The sequence below is a fragment of the Prionailurus viverrinus genome, chromosome E3 (genome assembly GCF_022837055.1).
Source record: "Prionailurus viverrinus isolate Anna chromosome E3, UM_Priviv_1.0, whole genome shotgun sequence".
NCBI lineage: Eukaryota > Metazoa > Chordata > Mammalia > Carnivora > Felidae > Prionailurus > Prionailurus viverrinus.
In genome coordinates this window covers 20,278,718-20,301,359 of record NC_062576.1, presented here as the reverse complement: position 1 = coordinate 20,301,359, position 22,642 = coordinate 20,278,718, and the positions used below count along the sequence as shown (strand labels likewise).

The 22,642-nt window shown below is 56.2% G+C and overlaps 1 protein-coding gene across 2 annotated transcripts in view; it reads left to right on the top strand.

The window, feature by feature from the left end:
• IL4R (interleukin 4 receptor) overlaps nucleotides 1–22,328 on the top strand; it is a 43,009-nt gene extending 20,681 nt beyond the window's left edge. Inside the window, exons 2-10 of one of the 2 annotated variants that reach the window (XM_047837872.1) lie at nucleotides 1,683–1,773; nucleotides 2,800–2,938; nucleotides 4,212–4,363; nucleotides 5,504–5,655; nucleotides 10,707–10,863; nucleotides 14,812–14,908; nucleotides 16,862–16,940; nucleotides 18,323–18,372; nucleotides 19,722–22,328. In XM_047837872.1, coding sequence (XP_047693828.1) covers nucleotides 1,704–1,773; nucleotides 2,800–2,938; nucleotides 4,212–4,363; nucleotides 5,504–5,655; nucleotides 10,707–10,863; nucleotides 14,812–14,908; nucleotides 16,862–16,940; nucleotides 18,323–18,372; nucleotides 19,722–21,282 — 2,457 coding nt within the window. In that variant the 5' untranslated portion in view covers nucleotides 1,683–1,703 and the 3' untranslated portion in view covers nucleotides 21,283–22,328. The remainder of the gene's footprint in view (nucleotides 1–1,682; nucleotides 1,774–2,799; nucleotides 2,939–4,211; nucleotides 4,364–5,503; nucleotides 5,656–10,706; nucleotides 10,864–14,811; nucleotides 14,909–16,861; nucleotides 16,941–18,322; nucleotides 18,373–19,721) is intronic. The other variant, XM_047837871.1, reaches the window with a different exon arrangement.
• Nucleotides 22,329–22,642: the final 314 nt, after the last annotated feature.

The following is a 22,642-nucleotide window of genomic DNA, read 5'->3' as shown; positions in this document are numbered from 1 at the left end:
CTTAAAAAAACAAAACAGGGGCGACTGGGTGGCTCAGTCGGTTAAGCATCCGACTTCGGCTCGGGTCGTGATCTCACAGTTCGTGGGTTCGAGCCTCGCATCGGGCTCTGTGCTGACAGCTCGGAGCCTGGAGCCCGTTTCCGATTCTGTGTCTCCCTCTCTCTCTGCCCCTCCCCCACTCGCGCTCTGTCTCCCTCTGTCTCAAAAATAAACAAACATTTAAAAAAATTAAAAAAACAACAACAAAAAAAAAACCCAAAACAAAGAACAACAAAGCAGTAAGAGTAATCAATAAAGGCTAAAATCCAGTGACACACAGTGAGATCCCACTAGTTCGATGCTTTGAATCTGTAGGGGTATGGGATGATCTTTAATGACATATTAAGCTTAAAATTTAAGTTTCAGGAGGAAGAGGGTGCTGCTAGTTGGGGAAACAAAATTCGTGCTTATCTCCCTGTCTGTATAGATACAAATCTGGAAGAGTTAATACGAATGTGTACGTGGCCTTGTGATTTGGAGGGATTTGAACTGTGCTTTCTTTTTGGGTGTCTGTGCTTGCTGACTTCTATTCCCCAGTCATGGATTATATGGGATGCATCTAACACAACAGGGGCAGTGTACGATCCCATTTATCTGAAACACAAAACACAGAGGTCATCTATGGGGTTAGAAGTCCAGGTGGTGGGCAGTAAAGCACAAAACCCCAGGAGCACGTAGCAGGAGAGGCTTACTTAGCTCGGGTCCGGGAGAGCCGGCTTACCTGGGCGTGGCCAACCTCGCTGGAGGTTGTCACCTGTGCCCCTGTGGTCAGCCTGGGGTCGGTTACACAGTTCTGCCGATCTGCTGATCTCGCTCGCATGACTGGGGGTGGCTGCCTGTTCCCCAATGCAGAATGCTACGTGTCCACATCCTCCAGCAGGCTGGCACGTGCGTTCTTAAGACAGTGGTCGTGCCAAAGCAGGCTTCTTCAGTGCATCCCTTTTGCTCATATTCTCCTGGCCAGAGCTAGTCACGTGGTTGAGCCCAAAATCGAAGGCCAGGGGAGAATGCCCTGCCCGGGGCAGTGGGTGGGGGGGAGGGGGGAGGGGAAGGAGGCGGTGGGCACTGCAAGGTTACATGGATCCAGGAGGACTGGGAAGAATTGGGGCCATTGGTGTAAGTCTAACACATTCAACAGCATCCTTTTTAGTGGCCACCTAATACTGCATTGCATGGGTCTACCGTTTACTGAACCAGCCCCGTAAGGCTAAACAGATTAACGTCTCCAAAGTACATTTCAAGGAATTGTAAATCTCTTGGGGGTTTAACTGGGGGTTTAGCATACACACACATACAGATGAAGGTTGAGTAGGGAAAGAAATTTGGCAAGTGTTGGGTTAAATGAAGAAAAATAAGTTTCTCTGCTGCAGGACTTTTCAGAGCCTTTACACACAAATGTGCATTATAGTCTCCCATAAGTCCAAGGGGCTGCTTAAACTTAGCAGGTCATGGGATTTTTTTCAAGAAGTGTGTCTTGGGGACAAGCATTGTGGGCTTTGTGCATCTGAAACACAACCGTTTCATGATGATAATAGGTAGAGAGATAGATAGATAGATAGATAGATAGATAGATAGATATAGGGTGAGCTCTAGTGAACACAGAGGGCTCATTCTTGGCACTAACCTGGCTCGCTTTCACTCAGCAGGTGTCTTAGGATCTCCCAATGGGGCGGCTTTGCTCTGGGCTCACGTTCCCTGTGAGCTGTCTGATCCTGATGTGGGCGGCAGGCTCTGGTAAGTCACCACCTCTCATTCATTCATCCACTCATTCATTCAGCAAATGTTCTTTGGCTGTTTAGATGCCAGGGTCCTAGGATAATCAGCGAAAGGAACACAGATTCCGGGCCTTGAGGAGCTTACATTGTAGTGGGAGGGGACGGCCAATGACAGAGGGTCCTAATCATAAGTCAATTGTAAAGAGCGTTAGAAAGTGATAGAAAACACAGCACAGAACAGAGTCAGGGGCACGTATTTGCGGGGGGTGGGGAATCGGACGTTAGTTTTGGACACGAGGTGAGTTTGAGATCTTTGTTAGGTATCTAAGACTCTGCCTGACACGTTAAGGCCTTTATCCGGCGAGCGTGTGCAAACGTATCCGCTGTGGAGGCTGGTGCTGGGCATCAGAGCAAGAAGGCACCTGCCTGTCTGTTGTCGGGCTCTCGAACGATTTGGCAAACCCAGTACGCGCCCTGCCGGGTTCACACCCCAGCTCTGCCACTGGCCAGTGGGAAGAAATACCCCAGCCTTTCATGCTGCCCTTGACATTGGCTGAACCCAACCGGCAGCCAGAGGACAGAAGCGCTGAGTGCCAAGACCATGGCGGTCAGCCGCCTGAGCCAGAGAGGGGTGCAAAACGGATGGGGTCCGGGAGCGGGCAAACGGACGGCAGCCCTCCTCCTGCTCACACGGCTCTGGAGCAGACGCCCGTGGTGATGGAAAAGACTAGAAATTCCTTAGATTAGAAACGTCCTTTAATCTGGCCAAGGGCAAGCGGTGGAGGTGCCATGAGGCAAGGTAGGCCTGCCGCGGGGGGCATTCTTCGACATCGGGAATCGCCCCCATGCCAGCCGGGACGCCGCGGAGCCCCATCCTGCCCCCAGCTCCCCGGACGCTGGCCCACAACCGTGCCTGGGACTGTGGTTCCCTTGCGTGGCGTTGGCCCCTCGGTCCCGCTTGTCCCGCTTTCCTGCTTGTCCCGCTGCTGCACGTGCCCCTCGCTGTCTGGCTCCGGCCGCACACGGCGCTCCTGTGTCTCCCCAGGGAGCGTCAAGGTCCTGCGTGCGCCCACCTGCTTCTCCGACTACTTCAGCACCTCCGTCTGCCAGTGGAACATGGATGCGCCCACGAACTGCAGCGCTGAGCTCCGCCTGTCCTACCAGCTGAACTTCATGGGGTCCGAGTAAGCCGCGAGTGGAGCTGGGATCTGGGGGAGGCTGCACCCAGAGCGTTCACCCCAGGCGTTCGTTTGGTCCCGGTGGTGCCCTGGAGCGCGGGGTGCTGAATGGGGTTCCCCGCAGCTGACTGAGCGTGGTGTTCGAAGAGAGGCACCCCTGGGGTGCCTGGGTGGCTCGGTCGGTCAGCTCAGGTCATGATCTCGCGGTCCGTGGGTTCGAGCCCCGCGTCGGGCTCTGTGCTGACGGCTCGGAGCCTGGAGCCCGTTTCGGATTCTGCGTCTCCCTCTCTCGCACTGTGTCTGTCTCTCTCTCTGTCAAACATGGATAAACGTTATAAAAAAAAAAAAAAAAAAAGGGAGGCGCCCTGGGGCTCAGTGGGCATGTCACGGTGCTCTAAGTGCACTGTCACTGAGGCGCGTGGCATGTGGGTGTGGTGGAATGTTGGACTAGACTTTGGAGTCCCGGGGTTTGTTCGTCTGCTTCAAAGTTAGACCAAAGCTTTTGTCTCGGTGGCTCGTAATATTGCTATTTACCCTGTTAGTAATTAAAACAGAGATACTAGATCACAACAGCACGCGAGTCCACATTCGCTAAGCCGTCGGAGCAATGATCGTGCACTGTGTAGCGTCTGGAAGATTCCACCTTACGCTTGTAAGAAACAGTGGAAAATGGCACACGGCCTCTTGGTATTATGAAAAGAGTTTGACCTCGTGACCCTCCCCCCCGGACCCCGCTTTGAGAACCGCTGGCTAGACCGCTTGTTTGGGCACGTTAGCGGTGGAGTCCACGGTGTTCTTTGGGGGACCGTGGAGCCTGGGGTGCGTTGTTCCGGGTGGGCCACCGGGACAGCCGTGGCACATGGGGTGCTCTTCCGGGCGGCGCTGAGGGTGCGGCTGGGTACACGAGGCACGCAGTCACGGGGGCATTTTGGGGTGTGCCCACCCCAGAGTGCAGGGTACGTTGCCAGAGGCCTTCCCCTACCTACCGAGGCAGACGGGCTCTGCTTCTAAATGTGGTACGCTGGCCTAGACCAGGGCTCTGCAGACTACGGCCCGAGGTCCGCATCTGGCCCACCAGCTGCTTTTGTAAATAAAGTTTTATCGGCACACAGCCACGCCCGTTCGCTCCTGCATTCCCCGTGGCTGCTTTTGTGCTAGGAGAGCAGACTTGAATGGCTGAGACACACACAGCGTGGCCCTCCAAGCGCGTCTTCCTTGAGGCACGTTCCAGGGATGCCCGTGGGTCACAGCCAGCCTAACGCGACACCCGTGTCTGCAGAAACCGCACGTGTGTCCCTGAGAACGGAGAAGGCGCGGCGTGTGCGTGCAGCATGCTGATGGACGACTTTGTCGACGCGGACGTGTATCAGCTGCACCTGTGGGCGGGGACGCAGCTGCTGTGGAGCGGCTCCTTCAAGCCCAGCAGTCACGGTGAGGGGCACGGGATGGGCTTCCCGGACCCCCAACCCCGGCTGGGCTCTGGGGTGGGGGGGGGGGGGGCGGCGGCAGGCTCCAGGTGGGGGAGGGAGGCGCAAGCAGTCTTCTGCGCGTCCCCAGACGTGACGGGATTTTTGCCCCTTTCTGGGCTCCGGCTTCCCGTCTTTGAAATGGGGCTGGGCTGCCTAGGACGTCAGGTCCCCTTCAGTCTACGCGTCTCAGCCGCCTGAATGTAAGTGCCCAGCCTGGGGTGCTGAGATGAGGCGTGCTTAATAGAAGGCATCGCTGTAGGCCACAGACTGAGCTGGGAACCTTCCTTCCCCGCTGTGTGGACTGGTGAGCTGCTGCTTCTTCGGACAATCTGACCTCAGAAGTCTGAGTTCATGCTGGTAGCCAGAGTCCCCGCAGCCATTCACCACGATTCTGCCGCGGTACAGTGACGGGAGGTTCGGACATCATTTATTGCTGTGTGACCTTGGGCAAGTCACATCACCTCTCTGGGCCTCCTTTTCCAGAAGAGAGCTATCCGCGTTTTACGATCGGGTATAATACGGAGGAGGCGCGTAACCTGCCCCGGGTCACACGGCCACAAAGCTGCAGAGGAATATTCTTGCAAGAGTATCGCCGAGCTTACAGCTCAGCAGTTACCGCCCACGGTCGGGGGGTTGTTGAGATAGACCCAAGAACGAACCCATGAATTAAAATCGTTTCTGCACGGGTGGGCCGACTTTATATACCTGTAGTCTCCGGGATAGGATTGCTTAAAAGGAGACTGGGTTTTAAAACACGCGGGTCAAGATCAACAAAAACTCTGAGTCATAACACAGCGCATAGATGTGGCCCCAAGTGTGAAGGAACCGAAGTGAAAAAGCCACATTTTGGGTTCCTTTGCCTTATGCTTCCTGCACTCACTGTAGAAAGTCGCTTAGTCCCCACTCGTGTGAAGCGGAGTTTTAGCGACATTGTAATCAGTATAAGGACGGTCATTCTCCGCTGAGACGATATCCACACGCTATTCCGTAAATGTGCTACGGAGGTGTGCTCGACCGAGAGCATCTAAATGACCCGCGCCCTGTGGACCCTTCTCCTCCCCGCACCTGGACAAGCGCCTCACCAGCCACTGCTTCTCCACAGTGAAACCCAGGGCTCCCGGAAACCTCACGGTTCACCCCAACGTCTCCCACACGTGGCTGCTGAGGTGGAGCAACCCTTACCCCCCTGAGAACCACCTGCACGCCGAGCTCACCTACATGGTCAACATCTCGAGTGAAGACGACCCCACGGATGTGAGTGTGTGCGCCTCGGGGTTTCTCTGCCACCTCTTGGGACTCAGGCGGGTGGAGACCGGGGCCCCTGGAGCCCGACTTCCACCCTGGCTCTGTGCAACCCCCCCCCCCCCCCCCCCCCCGCCGTGTGCCTGGCTCCCAGTGTGCCATCATTTCATGCTGTCGCTGGGTCCTCATAACACTTCTAGAGGCGGCCGATGGAGGCTGACACCTGGTTTGCGATCACAGCACTGATTGTGAGTTTCCTTCTTAAATGACGCGTTGACGGTTTTTAAAAGGGAGAGCTGATTTGGCAGCAAACCATCGGGTCAATACTGGCAGGGGCCTGCACACGGGATGGCTTGGGCTCCGAGTTTAGTTTCAGGGGATCATTTCCTGCCACCCATGTCTTCCCCTCAGGCTTCCCCACGGGAGGCACATCTGAGCACCCTGGGCCCCGGCCTCCCACAGAGCGGGCTCCCGATACCTGTTTCCGCTCCCCGGCAGCGGGGCCCTAGCCCTGTCGCTTAACCTCCTGGGGCCCCGGTTTCCCCCTCTGTGACATGGGGAGGATAAGCGTCCCCGCTCCATCAGCTCTTGAGGGCGCCAAGCGTGTGACACAGGCTCCCCCGGCCTGGCTCTAAATGTGTCGTAAGCTCTGTTCTCCTTTTCGCCGGGGCCCCGCAGGCCTTGGAAAGCCCCGGCGGCCTTGGCCTCCCACACCTTGGTCTAGAACTCGCTACGTCAGCGTCGCCGAGGGCCTCTTCGGAGCCACGCCCCGTGTCCTGTGTCCTGGGACCCAGGCTGGCCTGGCTTCCGCTGCCAGGGAGCAGGCCCCACTCGTCTCGCGCTCTCACATCAGCTTCTGCTCTGCTTCCTGTCCTTCCCACCTAAGCCAGGGAGGGGGCGGGTATTGGCTTACATCTCTCGGTTTCTCAGGTGTGGTTTCCCCCTTGGCACTGGGCCACGGCGCAGGTGGGAGCAGGGATGGAGGGGCCGGGGTGTGACAGCGGAGGCTCAGAACGCACTGGCAAGGCTGCTCTGATGCCGAAAGAGATAGGCGGATCCCGTTCCGTGGGTGAATCCCCTCCCCGCGTGCTGAGCCTGTGCAGGGCTTCAGAGGGGTGAAGTCCGGAGGGGAGAGAAGGGTGTGAACTGTTCTTCATTTGCTTATCGTGGCTGCATCCAGGTTCCGGGAATCTGTCCCTCCCTCGGCCCGGCTTTATTCTGGGTTAGGTTCATTTTTAGGTGGTGGCCAGCATGCCCCCCCCCCCGCCCCAGCGCCTCCGGGGCTCCGTGCCAACGCCACAGTGGGAGAGTCCCACTTTTAATTAGTCCCGGTAGAAGTTCTGGGGCCGATGCTCGGTTGCCTGGCTCGGATCAGTTGCACATCTCTGACCCTGGCCCAGGCTGCGGGCAGGAAGGAGGGTGCTCGTACTGTGCTCTGATTGGCCAGAGGTGAGTCACACGCCCACCTCTGGAGCGCAGGTGTGGTCAGTTCCACCCAAGCCACGAGGGCTGGGAAGGAGGGAGGGGTGGCTCCCCGGAGCAAACTCCAGGGAAGGGGAAGCCGGGACAGGGCTGGCTGTAACAGCCAGCCTTGGGACCTGGCCCTGGACTCCCAACCAGCAGGTAGAATCAATCAGTGTACCCGAGCTGTGGCTCAGTTGTCATGGACGTGCTGGGCGCTGCCCGGAGCCTCAGAATTCCTGGCTCCGCTTCCCTTGTTGGTGGGGCAGACGCCACGGGAACACCCCTCGCCCATCTCTCCCTTTCCCAGGGCTGGACCCAGCCTGTAGAAGTCCCCTCACTCCTCATTGGCCGGAGTTGATCTCTAACCAATCACAGGCCCGAGAACGGGGTGGGCACAACTGGTCCTGACCAATGAGGATGAACCCGGGAGCTGGAGTCAGAGGCTTACCTGCCCTGAGCTTTGAGGACGTGTCTCCAACGGCAAAGATGGGCGTCCGGCCCTGTTTGCTACCATATTGCAGACGCCAGCTATAGCTCAGATTGGGTGGGACCGATTTTTTTGTTTTTCTGTTTTTTGAGGTATAATTGACATACGCTATTGTATGAGTTTCAGGTGCGCCCCAGCGTAGTGATTTGACATTTTGTACACATTGCAAAATGATCACCCACAGTAAGTCTGGTTACCATCTGTCACCAAACAGAGTGAAAAGAATATGAGCAACTGTGTTCCCCATGGCTGACATAGATGGGATCAGTTCTAGAAGACACCCTTAGAAGTGGAATTTGGGGAGTGGAGCTACCTATTGTCCTGGATGATCTCTGGACAGGGGTCCATAATGGAGGTGGAGTTTTGGCCCGGGCATTGGAGGGCATAGAAGAGTTTTCTAGACGGGGAAGGAAGGGAAGAGTGGGAGGCCAGGCAGAGGGAACCACGTGAGCAAAGGCTTGGGGGATATGAAGATTCATGGTGAGTCTGGGGATTACGGAGATGTGGCAGTGAGTGCAGTGAAACAGCAGAAAAAGAGGCCACCAGTCAGTCCGTTCAGGATCGTGAACGGTTACCGTTGCTTGTGTGCCTGAAATGTGCTAGGCACAACACAGCCCTGCACGTGGGAGGGTGCTGGTCTCTCCGTTTTAGTGATGAGGAAACTGAGGCCTGAGAGATGGAATGACTTGCCCGGGGCCCCCCCCGGCTAGAAAAGGCAGAGCCGGGCTGGGAAGCCAGGATGTGAACTCCAGAGCCAGTGCTGTTTCCTCTCCCTTGGATCCTTCTCTCAGGGGTGGCCTCCCAAACACTTGGCCCTTTTTGCCCAAACAACAACAACAACAACAATAAGCCACAAGTGTTTCCTGGGAATCCCCAATTTTTGTTCTGTTTCTTGGTAAAACATTTCCCACCCCGCCCCCCCCCCACTCCTTTCTGGGGTATACAATTCCTTCGGCAACCTAGGTCCAGCTGTTGCCTCCTGCTTACTCATATTTAGAGAGCAAATAGGGCTGTGAGTGAGTGTCCTTGTCTTCTGCCCTCGCTTCCTCCCATAACTCTCTCCTTGACCTCTGCTCCAACCCGTGAGTGGAAGCGGGGCTGCAACGGGACGGACCTGGCAGGGAGAGGAGCCGCGGGGCAGAGGATCCAGGCTGCTCCCGTGTCGTCAGATCGATCCTGAACACAGATTTCATTCCGTGTCTTAAAGGTTTTTAAACACAAGTAATATTGACGTGTAGTAAAAATTAAAATTAGGTTTTTAAACACAAGTAAAATTAAAATTGAAAGCACTTAGAATGGTAATATGTTTCTCTTGTGACCCCAACCCCCAGAGATTGACTGCTCCCGTCTCCTGCCAGGAGGGGAGGGAAGGCCAGGTTAGAGCCAGGAGAGGTCGTGAAGGCTGTTGTGTCCTTCCAGAGAGTGTGTACCTGTACAAGCAAGCATGAAACATGTGTGTTCGTGCACCGCCGTGTCAGTGTTCTCTTGCTATGTAATAACATCACCACCAATGTAGCTGCTTTATTTTTTTTAATGTTATTATTTATTTTTGAGAGAGAGAGAGAGACAGAGCATGAGCAGGGGAGGGGCAGAGAGAGAGAGAGAGGGAGACACAGAATTCGAAGCAGCCTCCAGGCTCCAAGCTGGAGGCACAGAGCCCGGTGCGGGGTTTGAACTCACGAACCAAGAGATCATGAGCTGAGCCAAAGTCAGGCACTTAACCAGCTGAGGCATCCAGGTGCCCCAGTGTAGCGACTTTAAACAGCACACATTTTATTGACCCACATTTCTGGGGGCCAGGAGTCTGGGGGTGGCTTACAGCTTCAGCTCTCCCCAGGGCACAGTCAAGGACTCAGCTGGGGCTGCGGTCTCATCTGAGGCTTGACTGGAGAAGATCACTCCCCAGCTGCTGTGTTGTTGGCAGCATCGTTTCTTACGGGCTGCTGGACTGAGGGCCTCGGGTTCTCGCTGGCCCTTCGTGGGAGGCTGCCCTCAGTTCCTTCCCTGTTGTCTTCTCAAAGCCGGCAAAGGAGAGAGTCTCCTAGCAAGTTGGAATTATATAGCCTTACAGAATATAATCCCACTGTGGGTCACAAGCCCTGGCCACACTCAAGAAGAGGGGATTACACAGGGGCGTGATACAGGGGGGGGGATCGCAGGGCCATCCCAGAGTCTGTGTTGTTTTTTTTTTTAAAGTTTATTTACTTATTTATTTTGAGAGAGTGCACAGAGAGGGAGAGAGAGAAAATCCCAGTCTCCACACCCTCAGCGCAGAGCCCCTTGTGGGGCTCAAACTCATGAACCGTGAGAGCATGACCAGAGCAAAAATCGAAAGTTGGATGCTTAACCGACTGAGCCACCCAGGCGCCCCCCCTTTTTTTTTAAACATAAAAAGCAGTAGTCAACACATACTACTTTTCATTTACCTTTTCCACTTGATAACAGGTCTTAGAAGTCCCTTCCCAGCAGTGGGAGCAGGGCTGAGATTCTAGGCCAGAGTTTGGGCTTGACCGTGAAGGCTCCAGAGAGCCCACAAAGGAGAGAGAAAGAGAGAGAGAGAGAGAGAGAGAGAGACACCGGGGACCTTATCTGTGCTGTAGAAAGGTCACTCTCATGCTTCCTGCGTGCCAGGAATAAATAAATCATAATAAAATAAATAAATCCTTGTTAATAACGATTATTAACAAAAGATAAATCGTTATTTATTATTTATTACCATTTTGCGGAAGAAGGATGTCAAGGTCCAGAGAGGTTATGCGACTCACCTAGGGTCACACAGCTAAAAAGTGGCAGTAGGGACTCCTACCCTCGGTTTACAGAGGAGGAAATTACAACTCAAAGCTTAATCGGCTGGCCCCAGTCACGCTGTATGGCCGATCGTCAGGGCGCCAGGGCCGGGGGTGGGGGGAGGGCATTCCCTGACCCCTCCCGCCTGACTCTGGTCACGGTTGTGGAGGTGGCAGCCACGGGCCTGAATTGGAGGAGCAACCGAACACCGAGGCTGGTGGGCCTTCGACACTGCGGGGGGTCAGCCAAGGACAGCAGCCAGGGTGGGAGCCGGTACCTCCTTTTCCCTGAGCTGGCGCGTTAACGTGTCCCTTTCCTCTACCAGTCCAGAATCTATAATGTGACCTACATGGGGCCCACCCTCCGCGTGGCAGCCAGCACCCTGAAGTCTGGGGCTTCCTACAGCGCACGCGTGAGGGCCTGGGCTCAGAGCTACAACAGCACCTGGAGCGAGTGGAGCCCCGGCACCAAGTGGCTCAACCGTGAGTATCTCCTGGGAGCCATGGGCAGTTAGAGCCGGGGCCACTCCCATTTGTTCTATTGGCCAGACCCCCCCCCCCCCCGCCGCCCGCCCACCCTATGGGTCCCTTAGGGTCCCTCCAACCGCAGGTAACGGAATTCCCGACCGACCTGGTGTACTGCTCAGGGTGGCCAGGGCGAGGCTGCGGTCACAGATAAGCCCACGAGGCGTGCGGCTCAACACCGCCGAAACGTATGAGTCGCTCACGTAACGGTCCGGCGTGAACATCGCTGGTTTGTGGATGGTTCCCTTCCTGTGGTTTCCATCATTCTCTAGGACGAAGATTCTTTTTTTTTTTTTTTTTGAACAAGTGAATTTATTTTTTGTCCTTTTCAAGTTTTTATTTAAATTCTAGTTGGTTAACATACAGCGCGGTATCGGTCGGAGGAGTAGACTTCAGGGACTCATCACTTACGTACAACACCCAGTGCTCATCCCAACAGTTGCCCTCCTTAATACCCATCCCCCATCTAGCCCATCCCCCCCCCCCCTCCGTCAACCCTCAGTTTGTTCTCTGTCATTAAGAGTCTCGTATGGTGTGTGTCCCTCTTTTTTTTCTCCCTTGCCTTATGTTCATCTGTTTCGCTTCTTAAGTTCCACATATGAGTGAAATCACATGGTATCTGCCTTTCTCTGACTTATTTCACTAGCATAATATATTCTAGCTCCATCCACATTATTGTAAATGGCAAGATTTCATTCTTTTTTTTTTTTTTAATTTTTTTTTTCAACGTTTATTTATTTTTGGGACAGAGAGAGACAGAGCATGAACAGGGGAGGGGCAGAGAGAGAGGGAGACACAGAATCGGAAACAGGCTCCAGGCTCTGAGCCATCAGCCCAGAGCCCGACGCGGGGCTCAAACTCCCGGACCGCGAGATCGTGACCTGGCTGAAGTCGGACGCTTAACCGACTGCGCCACCCAGGCGCCCCAAGATTTCATTCTTTTTGATGGCTGAGTAATATTCCTCTCTGTGTGTGTGTGTGTGTGTGTGTGTGCGCGCGCGTGCGCGCGCGTGCACGCACTGCCTCTTTATCCATTCATCCATCGGTGGACATTTGAGCTCTCTCCGTGCTTTGGCTATTGTTGATAATGCTGCTATAAACGTTGGGGTGCATTTACCCTTTCAAATCTATAATTTTGTCTCCTTTCGGTAAATACTTAGCAGTGCAGTTGCTGGGTCTTACGGCAGTTCTCTTTTTAACTTTTTGAGGAATGTCCACACTGTGTTCCAGAGCGGCCGCACCCGCTGGCATTGCAACCAACAGTGCAAAAGAGATCCTCTTTCTCCGCATCCTCGCCAACATCCGTTGTTGCCTGAGTTGTTAACGTGACCCATTCTGACAGGTGTAAGGTGGTATCTCATTATGGTTTTGATTTGTGTTTCCCCGATGATGAGTGATGGTGAGCAGCTTTTCATGTGTCTGTCGGCCATCTGGACGTCTTCTTTGGAGAAACGCCTATTCGTGTCTTCTCATTTCTTCGCTGGATTATTTGGTTTCGGGATGTTGAATTTGATAAGTTCTTTATAGATTTTGGAGGAGAACCCTTTATCAGATATGTCGTTAGCAAATCTCTTCTCCCATTACGTAGACTGCCTTTTAGCTTTGTTGATTGTTTCCTTCACTGTGCAGAAGCTCTTTATCTGGATGAGGTCCCAGTAGCTGATTTTTGTTTTTGTTTCCCTGGCCTCTGTCAACAAGTCTAGTAAGTTGCCACGGCCGAGGTCAAAGAGGTTGCTGCCTGTGTTATGATTTCCTGTCTCAATTGAGGTCTCACATTTAGGTCACCCATTTTGAATTTATTTTTGTTTATGGCGTAAGAAAGCGCTTCTTAAAAACGTGAGCCCATGGGGCGCCTGGGTGGCGCAGTCGGTTAAGCGTCCGACTTCAGCCAGGTCACGATCTCGCGGTCCGTGAGTTCGAGCCCCGCGTCGGGCTCTGGGCTGTTGGCTCAGAGCCTGGAGCCTGTTTCCGATTCTGTGTCTCCCTCTCTCTCTGCCCCTCCCCCGTTCATGCTCTGTCTCTCTCTGTCCCAAAAATAAATAAACGTTGAAAAAAAAAATTAAAAAAAAAACCAAAAAAAACAAAAACAAAAAAAACGTGAGCCCAGAAGTGACACACACACACACACACACACACACACACACACCACTTCCTCTCCAGTTTTATTGGTGGAACTAGTCACATGGCCACACAGAGCTGCAAGGGATTCTGGGAGATGTAGTCCCTCATACGGTAGCTGCATTACCCCCACCGGCCCCCACAAGCGGTCTTTGCAACACTGTTACTCATGGCTTTTTGCAATGGAAACATTGATTTATCTCACATAAAATGAAGTCTGACAAGTGGACCTTCCCTGGTTTATACCTCAGCTCAGTGATGTGGCCCCAGAGGCTTGTTTTCTTTCCCTCAGCCCTCTTTAGCATGGTAGCGTTTTATCCTTAGACTCGTTACCCCGTGCCCCAAGCTGGCTGCTGCACACGCCCTCATGCCCCAAAGCCTAAAAGAAATGAAAGGCTGCCACAAACAAGTGCTCCTCGGACATCTCTTTCATCAGGAAGCAAAAATCTTTCCAGAAACTTCCCTAGCGGACTTCCCTTGCATCTCATTGGCCAGGACTGTCGCGGGGCCTCTCCCAGCTGCAAGAGAGGCGGGAAACTCGTGCCTGGAAAGGAGAATAAGATAATCACGATTGACCCAAACCTCAGGGTGGGCACACTGATCCCTGGCAAGGAGGAGGGGAGCTAGCTGTTGGGTAAGGGGGCCGCCTCAGGCACCGGTCTGTACCATGGAGAAGGAGTAGGGCTGTTGTGGACACCCAGTGGGAGAACGGTCTTCAAAGTGCCGGGCAAAGTGGCCGCGGGTGGGTACCCCGCCCGCCCCACCCCGCCCCCGCCCCTGACCTCAGGCCTCTTGTGTTGTTCGTCTTGCCTTGCAGACGTCTCCTGACCCATCTGCCTTCCACTCCATAGGTAGGATCTTCTCCCACTGAGTGTCCCACGTGGTATAGTGCTGGGCAAAGTTTTGTCCCGTTCACTCGATTAAACCACTGCCCTGGGGAAGGGAAGGAAAGGGGAGAGAAATGGCTTGTATGGAGCATGTACGATGGGCTGGACACTCATTTGTTATTTCCACAAATATGTATTGAGCCCATACGGCACGCCTGGCCCTGTGTTAGACTCTGGGGCATCAGCCATGAACGAAACAGACAGAAATCCCTGATCTTGTGGGACGGACCTTCTGGAGGCGAGACAGAGAACAAACAAGTAAACAGGAAAATAAGTCAGATAGCCCTTGACCCATATGACATTAAGTCCGGGGAGAAAATCAGGGTGCAGGCACGGAGAGATGGGAGGGGCAGCAGGGGAGAGGGCGTGCGGGAACTTTTTGGAGCAGGTGACGGTGAAGTGATTGAGAAGGGGCCAGCTGTGCACAGACAACAGCGGCAAAGGCTTGTGGGACATGCGGGCGCTGCTCTGACCGCGCCGTGTGATCCCCACAACTGCCCTGCGACCTCAGTGCTGTGTTAAGCCCAGTGTACAGATGAGGAAGCCGAGGCACACAGAGAGGCTGAGGGCCTTGTCCCGGGTCACCAGCAAGGATATGACAGAGTCAGGCTTTGAACTCAGGTAGTCGGGCTCCGCAGGCCCCCCGCTCTTGACCTCTGGGCTTCAGGAGAGGGGCAGCAGCGAGTTCAAGATCCTGGGGTGCCGTGGAGCTTGGGAGGAGCAGGGGAGAGTGAGGAGGCCGTGTGGCCAGGGCTCGGTAGCAGTGGGTGAGGCGGGAGCGCTGGGTGGAGGCCGGCCCACGCAGGGTCTGAGCGGACCCTTTCCCGAGGCCTCGGTGGCCTGGGAAGCAGCGGGCGGCACCCAGCACAGCGCAGGCTCACGGCTTCCCTCCCACTTGCAGACTACGAGCCCTGGGAGCAGCACCTCCCACTTGGCGTCAGCATCTCCTGCCTTGTCATCCTGGCCGTCTGCCTGTCCTGCTACCTCAGCGTCATCAAGTGAGTCCGGGGCTTCGCCACGGGATGGCCCGCGAGCTGGCCCCGCTGGGGTGTGCGGAGGGTGGGAACCCCCCTCGGGTCCGTCTGCTCTCACGATACGTATTTATTGAGCAGCTACTATGCGCGAGGCCCAGGGGCAACAGCTGAGAGCAGGGCCGACGACGACCCTGTCTGTGCTCTTTGTGGGGAGACCGAAGCCATCGGTCAACCAATAACCACAGCTGGTTTCCGTAGTGATCCGTGCGCTGAAGGGAATCTGCCGGGGCGAAGGGAAGAAATGTGTGGGCTGCTGGGTCGGGAGGCCAGGCGGGCCCCTCTGAGGAGGCGATACTCGAGCTGAGGGATATTCTAGAGGGAGAATGAGTTGGGGAGGGACTTTCCTCCAGCAGAAGGAAGATGGGTCACCCTGGGTCCCCAGGGTGAGGTCCAGACACTCAGAGCACGTGGCAGGAGACAGAGGAATCCTCGACAGTTGTCCCGGAGACCTGCGTTTGGATCCTGGCCTTGGAGCTCGGGAGCTTTGTGGCCAATAAGAGGCCGCACCTCTCAGCCTTGGGTCTCTGTTGCAGCTGGAAGGAGCTGATTTCATGAGTGCTGAGAGTCCTGAGTCCTGAGAGAGTCCCGGGCCACAGTAGGTGGGGTGGGGGGGGGGGGGGCGGATAGAAGGAGCCTTGTTTCCAGTGAGCTCAGGCACTTGGGTTCGTGGTGTCTCGCAGCGGCCATCTTCCCGTCTCTGAAATGGGACCAGCGAGCCTTGGCTCACCGCATGAGGCTTAGCGACGACTGGGCGCTGAGCGAGCAGGGTCCTGCATTTTGCCGGCCACACAGTAGGCATGCAGCAAATACAGGTTCCCTTCGTGTCTTATTCCGGATGGCTCTGCGTGACCCTGGGCTGGTCTTTTCCCCTTCTGTGAGCCTCGGTTTCCCTATCGGCGGTCCCTCCCTGCCAGAGAGGCCCTTTCCCCGGGTGTCACCGTGGCTCCTGCCCACCCCCCCCCCCCCCCGTGGCCACTCAGAAGTCCCCTCCTCCAAGAGGCCTTCCGCGAGCACACCCTCCATTCCTCTCTATTCCCTTTCTTCTGTGTTTTTATTCATGACACTGAAGTTGCCATGGCTGAGGTCGCTCTCTTCTAGAAGGTCAGTTCTGCCAGGGCGGAGATTTTTGTCTGTCTTGTTCACTGTTGCGTTCCAGATGCCTGGACCAGTGAACGGTGCATAGCAAATGCTCAATAAATATGTGTTGCCAGACTGAGTGAAGCGGGAAGAAGCCAGTCAGAGGTGATCTGAGAACCTTCCCTCCCAGCACTGACGCTGTGTGGCTCCGGACAGACCAGGCGGAGAGAAGGACTCCATTTCTCTCTGGGTTCCCTCAACTGCTCTGGCCATTCCAGGCCTCACCCCAGCATCTTGGTCTCGGCTGCCCCGGGGAGGGCAGAATTGCTGATGGGGAGACCCAGAATTCTCTCTCTGCTGCCTGGGTGTCTCCTAACTCCCTGGGGCTTATTCCCACGGAGGGCAGAGGTGGCCTCATCAGGAGCTCCATCCTGGCTAACAGAACCTGGCCGTTCTGCCCACAGTCCAGCTGTCACGTCACCTCTGGGCCTTGGTGTCTTCATCTGTAGAATGAGGTTAGGGCAAGGCATCCACGAACCTTCTCAACGTGGTCCTTGACCCCTTCACGGAAAGAACATCAACCTGTTCGTGCACCCAATAACTCTTTTTTTTAATGCTTTTTTTTTTTTTTCATTTTGAGAGAGCACAAATGAGAGAGGCAGAGAGAGAGAGAGGGAGACGGAGAATCCCAAGCAGGCCCTGGGCAATCAGCTCAGAGTCTGACGCGGGGCTCGAACCCACAAACTGTGAGATCGTGACCTGGGCCGACATCAAGATTCGGCCGCTTAACCGACTGAGCCACGCAGGCGCCCCTCAATAACTCTCCCTTTTCTTTTTCAGGATTAAGAAAGAATGGTGGGACCAGATTCCCAACCCCGCTCACAGCCACCTAGTGGCGATAGTCATCCAGGACCCACAGGTAGGAGAGTGGGTCGGTTAGCGTTTTGTAGACCGCACGCATCAGGAAGCAGGATTCAAAATGCCTGGGAGGCTGTTGGCTTTTGGAACTGCACCTGACAAGTCAGGAAGGTTTCTGGATTTCAGCAGCTTCGTGTGGTCACTAGGAGCCCAGAGGCCTTTGCTCCCTGCCCCCTAGCTTCCACGGCTACTCTTCCCGATGGGCCGGGTTCCTCTGGGTTGGTTGCTTGGCGTCTTATCTCCCCTGGGAGGAGGTGACCCTTGAGGTCACCTCCGTGTCATCTCCTGGAAAGGTCTCTGTACCAGGGCAAGAAGCCAAAAGGTGAGGGGGTTGGGGACAGGCTTCCTGTGTCTTCCTCTTACGAGCAGAAAACTGCCCCCAAAGCACGAGCAAATCTCTCCTCGATTCTCGTTGGTCTGAATTGTACCACACGCCCTTTCCTAAAGCATTCACCAGTAAGGGAGTGGGGATGCTCTGAGACCAGCCAGATGGATACCCCTGAACTAAGGGTGGATGAGCTTCTCCAATGCCATGGCCACGTGGGGTTTCCTGGGTGATCTCAGGGCTCTGTAGGAGGGAGGGAAGGGAGGACACAAGCCCTGCCTAGAACAGAACATCCAAGTGTCCTCCGTTCTCCAGGGACCCGCCGGCAGGCTCTGGAGTCCAGTGGTCTGGCTTGGAACCCTGGCTTCGCCATTTACCTGCGGTGTGGACTCGGGCATGTTGCTTAACCTCTCTGAGCCAGTTTCTTCACGTGGGTTATTGTAGTGCTTACCTGATACTGGAATTCATGGAGGCGACACGTGTAAAGTATATATTGCAGGGTCCTGCACGTAATAAGTGCTGTTCATGTATCAGTGAGCTTTGCTGTGTAACAGATCAGCCCCAAATTTAGAGAGCTGAAACACTCTAAATTAGCACTTGCTTCTGCAGGTGGGCAGTTTGGGCTCCATGCAGTGGTGGGGGTGGAAGGCTCTGGGATGGGCCCCTTCCCAGTGGCCTCAGTCACAGGTCTGGAAGTTGGCTGACTGTCCTCTGGAGCAGTGGCGACGTCCTCGAGCTGGCCGGCCCGATGTCACTCCGCGGCATCCTGTTGGTCAAAGCAAGTCACACGCCCAGGCCAGATTCAGAGGGTGGGAGGAGCTTCAGAGCAGTGTGGCCATTTTTACCATCCGCCCCGGCGACTTGATATCTGGGCAGTCTCGTCGATCCCGTGGGACGCTGAGGCTCAGAGAGCTGAAGTGACCTCGATTGGGCCCCCGGCCTATGTGATGTCACGTCGAACACTCCTTTTGCAGCAAACACTCCCTGAGCTGTGCCGTATGCCAGGCTGGGCCGCAAGGCCTCTCCACTCCATTTCATTGGCTGTCTCTGTATTTTAGGTGTCGCTGTGGGGGAAGCGGTCGCGAGGCCAGGAACCAGCCAAGTGCCCGTATGTATATGAACTCAGGTCACAGCCTGTGTGGATTTGGAGGATGTTGGAAGTGGGGCGGTAGGACCACACCCCCACCCCCACCCCCGCCTGTTTTTTCTCCTGAGCATTCAGGACTTGCCCTGGGACACTGGGCTTGGAGGGTGGCAGGAGGAGAGGAGGTCTGGGTAGGTGGGCATGTTGGCTAAGCCCCCTGAATTTCCCCAGGGGTCAGGCCCAGGCCGAACCCCCTTGGAAGCGCGCAGTCTGGCCTGAGCCAGGCTGGTAGAGGTTACAAGCCGGACGGCTGTGTTGGTTGTTACAATGTCAACAGCATCGCGTGCTAGGTTGGCGAATCGCCAACTCTGGAACCCCTGAGTGTCTGACCATCGCCCCTGCCTCCCCTAGCTCGTCCCTGGATGACCCACAATCCAGTAACTAAAGAGTTGGTACCTGGCACAGCACGGGGGCCCCAGGACACTGCCCCAGCCTAGGACCCCACAGCCCCGGTCATTACTTGTGCTGTGGTATTGATAAATATTTTAAATTGATCAGTATTTTTTTCAGTTTATTTTATTTTATTTTTATTTTTGAGAGAGAGAGAGAGCACGTGGGCACACACGAGTGGGGGAGGGGCAGAGAGAGAATCCCACGCAGTCTTCATGCCTACGAGGGGCTTGATGTGGGGTTCGAACACACAAACCGTGAGATCGTGACCCAAGCTGATATCAAGAGTCAGACGCTTAACCCACTGAGCCACCCAGGTGCCCCTGATAAGTATTTTTTTTTTTTTTCAATATATGAAGTTTATTGTCAACCTGGTAAGTATTTTTAAATGTCATCGTCCCTGACGGAGACTTTTCCTTATTCAGGAGACTGAGTTTGCGTCGGGTGCCGGGTTGTGTGTATGTGTGGCCTCCAGAAATCTCAAAGTGAGACACGGGCCCTGCCTTCAAGGAGTTTCTGGGCTAGTAGGGAAGTCAGACTGACAGATTATTGACTATAAAGTCAGGAGGCCAGGGGCGCCTGGGTGGCTCAGTCAGTTAAGCGTCCGACTTCGGCTCGGGTCATGATCTCACGGTCCGTGGGTTCGAGCCCCGCGTCGGGCTCTGCACTGACAGCTCAGAGCCTGGAGCCTGCTTCTGATTCTGTGTCTCCCTCTCTCTCTGACCCTCCCCTGTTCATGCTCTGTCTCTCTCTGTCTCAAAAATAAATAAATGTTAAAAAAAAAAAAAAAAAAAAGTCAGGAGGCCTGTCTGCATTAGATAGATGTCAGTCCAGGCTGATTTTAAGCTGGGCTTTGAAGGACGAATAGGAGTTTTTCCAGCAGAGAAAGCGAATCCCAACCAAACTTTTCTTTGCTGTCGCAGACACTGGAAGACTTGTCTTAGGAAGCTCCTGCCCTGTTTACTGGAGCACGGCATGGAAAGGAAAGAGGATCCCTCCAAGATTGCCAGAAATGGGCCTTCGCAGGGTTCTGGAAAATCAGCATGGTGCCCCGTGGAGGTCAGCAAGACGATCCTCTGGCCCGAGAGCATCAGCGTGGTGCGATGTGTGGAGCTCCTGGAGGCCCCGGTGGAGAGCGAGGAGGAGGAGGAGGAGGAAGATAAAGGGAGCTTCTGCCCATCGCCTGTGAACTGCGAGGACAGCTTCCAGGAGGGCCGGGAGGGCATCGCGGCCCGGCTGACAGAAGGCCTCTTCCTGGACCTTCTCGGGGTTGAGAAAGGGGGCTTTGGCCCACAGAGCTCGCTGGAATCGTGGTTTCCTCCTCCTTCGGGAAGTGCAGGTGCTCAGATGCCCTGGGCTGAGTTTCCGGGGCCGGGGCCGGGGCCGCAGGAGGCATCGCCCCAGGGCAAGGAGCAGCCTTTTGACCCCCGGTCCGATCCTCTGGCCACTCTGCCCCAGAGCCCAGCCAGCCCGACTTTCCCAGAGACGCCCCCGGTCGTCACAGACAACCCCGCCTACCGCAGCTTCGGGACCTTCCAGGGCCAGTCCTCAGGTCCCGGCGAGTGTGACTCGGGCCCGAAGCTGGCGGGACTCCTGGGGGAGGCGGACCCCGGCATCCCCGCTGCCCCCCAGCCTTCGGAGCCGTCTTCCGCGCTCCAGCCCGAGCCAGAGACCTGGGAGCAGATTCTGCGTCAGCGAGTACTGCAGCACAGGGGGGCCCCGGCCCCGGCCCCCGGCAGCGGCTACCGAGAGTTTGTGTGCGTCGTGAGGCAGGGCAGCACCCAGGACAGCGGGGTGGGGGGCTTCGGCCCTTCGGAGGAGGCCGGGTACAAGGCCTTCTCGAGTCTGCTCACTAGCGGTGCCGTCTGCCCAGAGACGTCCGGGGGTGAGGCCGGCAGTGGGGACGGGGGTTACAAGCCCTTCCAGAGCCTCACTCCTGGCTGCCCTGGGGCCCCCGCCACAGTCCCCGTCCCCCTGTTCACCTTCGGACTGGACGCGGAGCCACCTCATTGCCCGCAGGACTCCCTCCTCCCGGGCAGCTCCCCAGAGCCAGCGGGGAAGGCGCAGGACAGCCACAAGACCCCGCCGGCCCCGGAGCAGGCCGCAGACCCCCTCCGGGACGACCTGGCCAGCGGCATTGTCTACTCAGCCCTCACCTGCCACCTGTGTGGCCACCTGAAGCAGTGTCACGGCCAGGAGGAGGGTGGCGAGGCCCACCCCGTGGCCAGCCCCTGCTGCGGCTGCTGCTGTGGAGACAGGTCCTCGCCGCTGGTGAGCCCTCTGAGGGCCCCGGACCCCCTGCCAGGTGGGGTGCCCCTGGAGGCCAGCCTCTCTCCAGCCTCCCCGGCACCCTTGGCTGTCTCAGAGGAGGGCCCGTCCTCCCTGTGCTTCCAGCCTGCCCTGAGCCATGCTCACAGCTCAAGCCAGACCCCCAAAAAGGTGGCCATGCTCTCCCCAGAGCCCACGTGCACAATGGCTTCCTAGGCGCGTGCCCGCTTGTCACTGCCGTCTTCGAGTGAGGGCTGGGCCTTAGCCCGGCCTGGGAAGTGCCTCCCCCGGAAGGCGGAAGGCGGAAGGCGGCTAGGCTGGAGGATTTGAAAAAGACTTGTTGGAGAACCCTGCTATGAAGCTGGGAGGTGGTCTGACCTGGGGGTACAGAGACTGGACTCCACCCCGCCCCTCCCCCAGCTCCCAGCCCTGGCCTGGGCTGGCCACAACCCAAGGGAGTGGAGGGCACGGGGGAGAGGCCCCTGCGGGGATCGGGAGCTCCTTGGGTGCCTCGGCTTATGCACGAGCCACTGGCCACTTCTTGGGTCCGCGCGCCCTCCCTGCCGCGCTCACCCTGGGTGCGCTTTGTCCGCTCGTCACTCTGTTACTCTTGTCTTGCCGGGTTCTGGGATCGGCCGCCGCTGTCTCACCGGATTGGAGGCCGAGCCCACCGGGGAATGACTTGGGAGACCTTGGGAAATGGATGGGACGTCGTGGTCCTGGAAGGGTGGTCATTTGCCCGGAGGTGCCCATTCATTCAACAGACCCTCCTTAGGTCGACCCTGGGGGCGGGACCTGGGCCGTGGCGGGGCGCGAAGTCAAGTGCGCTAACAGACACAAAAGGACCCGAAAGATTGGGATCACCAAGCCACGACTGGCTGCTGTCTGGTTCCCACACAACCGCTGAGACCGGGGGCTCCTGTTAAGCACAGGAGCCCCAGAATGAACACAGCCAGCTACCTCGGGGCCAGTCTGTGTCCCCGCGGGCGCTTTGCTGGCAGCCGCAGCCGCGGGAGGGAGGGAGGGAGGGATTGGCCGAGCTAGGCGCTCCGCCGGCCCACACCACACCCTCAGCCGGCACGGCGACCTGCCCCTCTGGTTGTGTAATGTTTGTTTGCATCCCGAAGATTATTTTATCGCCTGGTATTCGTCTTTGCTGAGAAGCGTGGAATCGGAGGGCAGGGCGTGGTGTTTTGTGTAAATAAAGCCTCTTTATCTCCGTTCCCTGCCCCCTCCGTGTATTAAACAAACATCCGGGCCGAGGTGGTGGTGAGCTCTTTATTTATCTCTGTTAACTCATTGGATCTTTCCATCCAGAGGAAATGAGGTCCAAGAGGTTAACTTTCTGTCTCTGTTTGGGTCCCCCGCCCTCTCCCCTCCCCCCCCACCCGCCCGAGCCAAGGACTCAAGTGCAGTTAGCTGCCGTAGATGGTGATTCCAGGAAACCTTGCTCGGGAGTGGGGACGTGAGGCGGGGAAGGTCAGGAGGCAGTAAACGGTGTGTTATCCAACGGGGCCAGCCCGGGCAACTGACCTTCCACCCGCTGGGAGCCTCGGGTAACCATGCACAGCGCCTG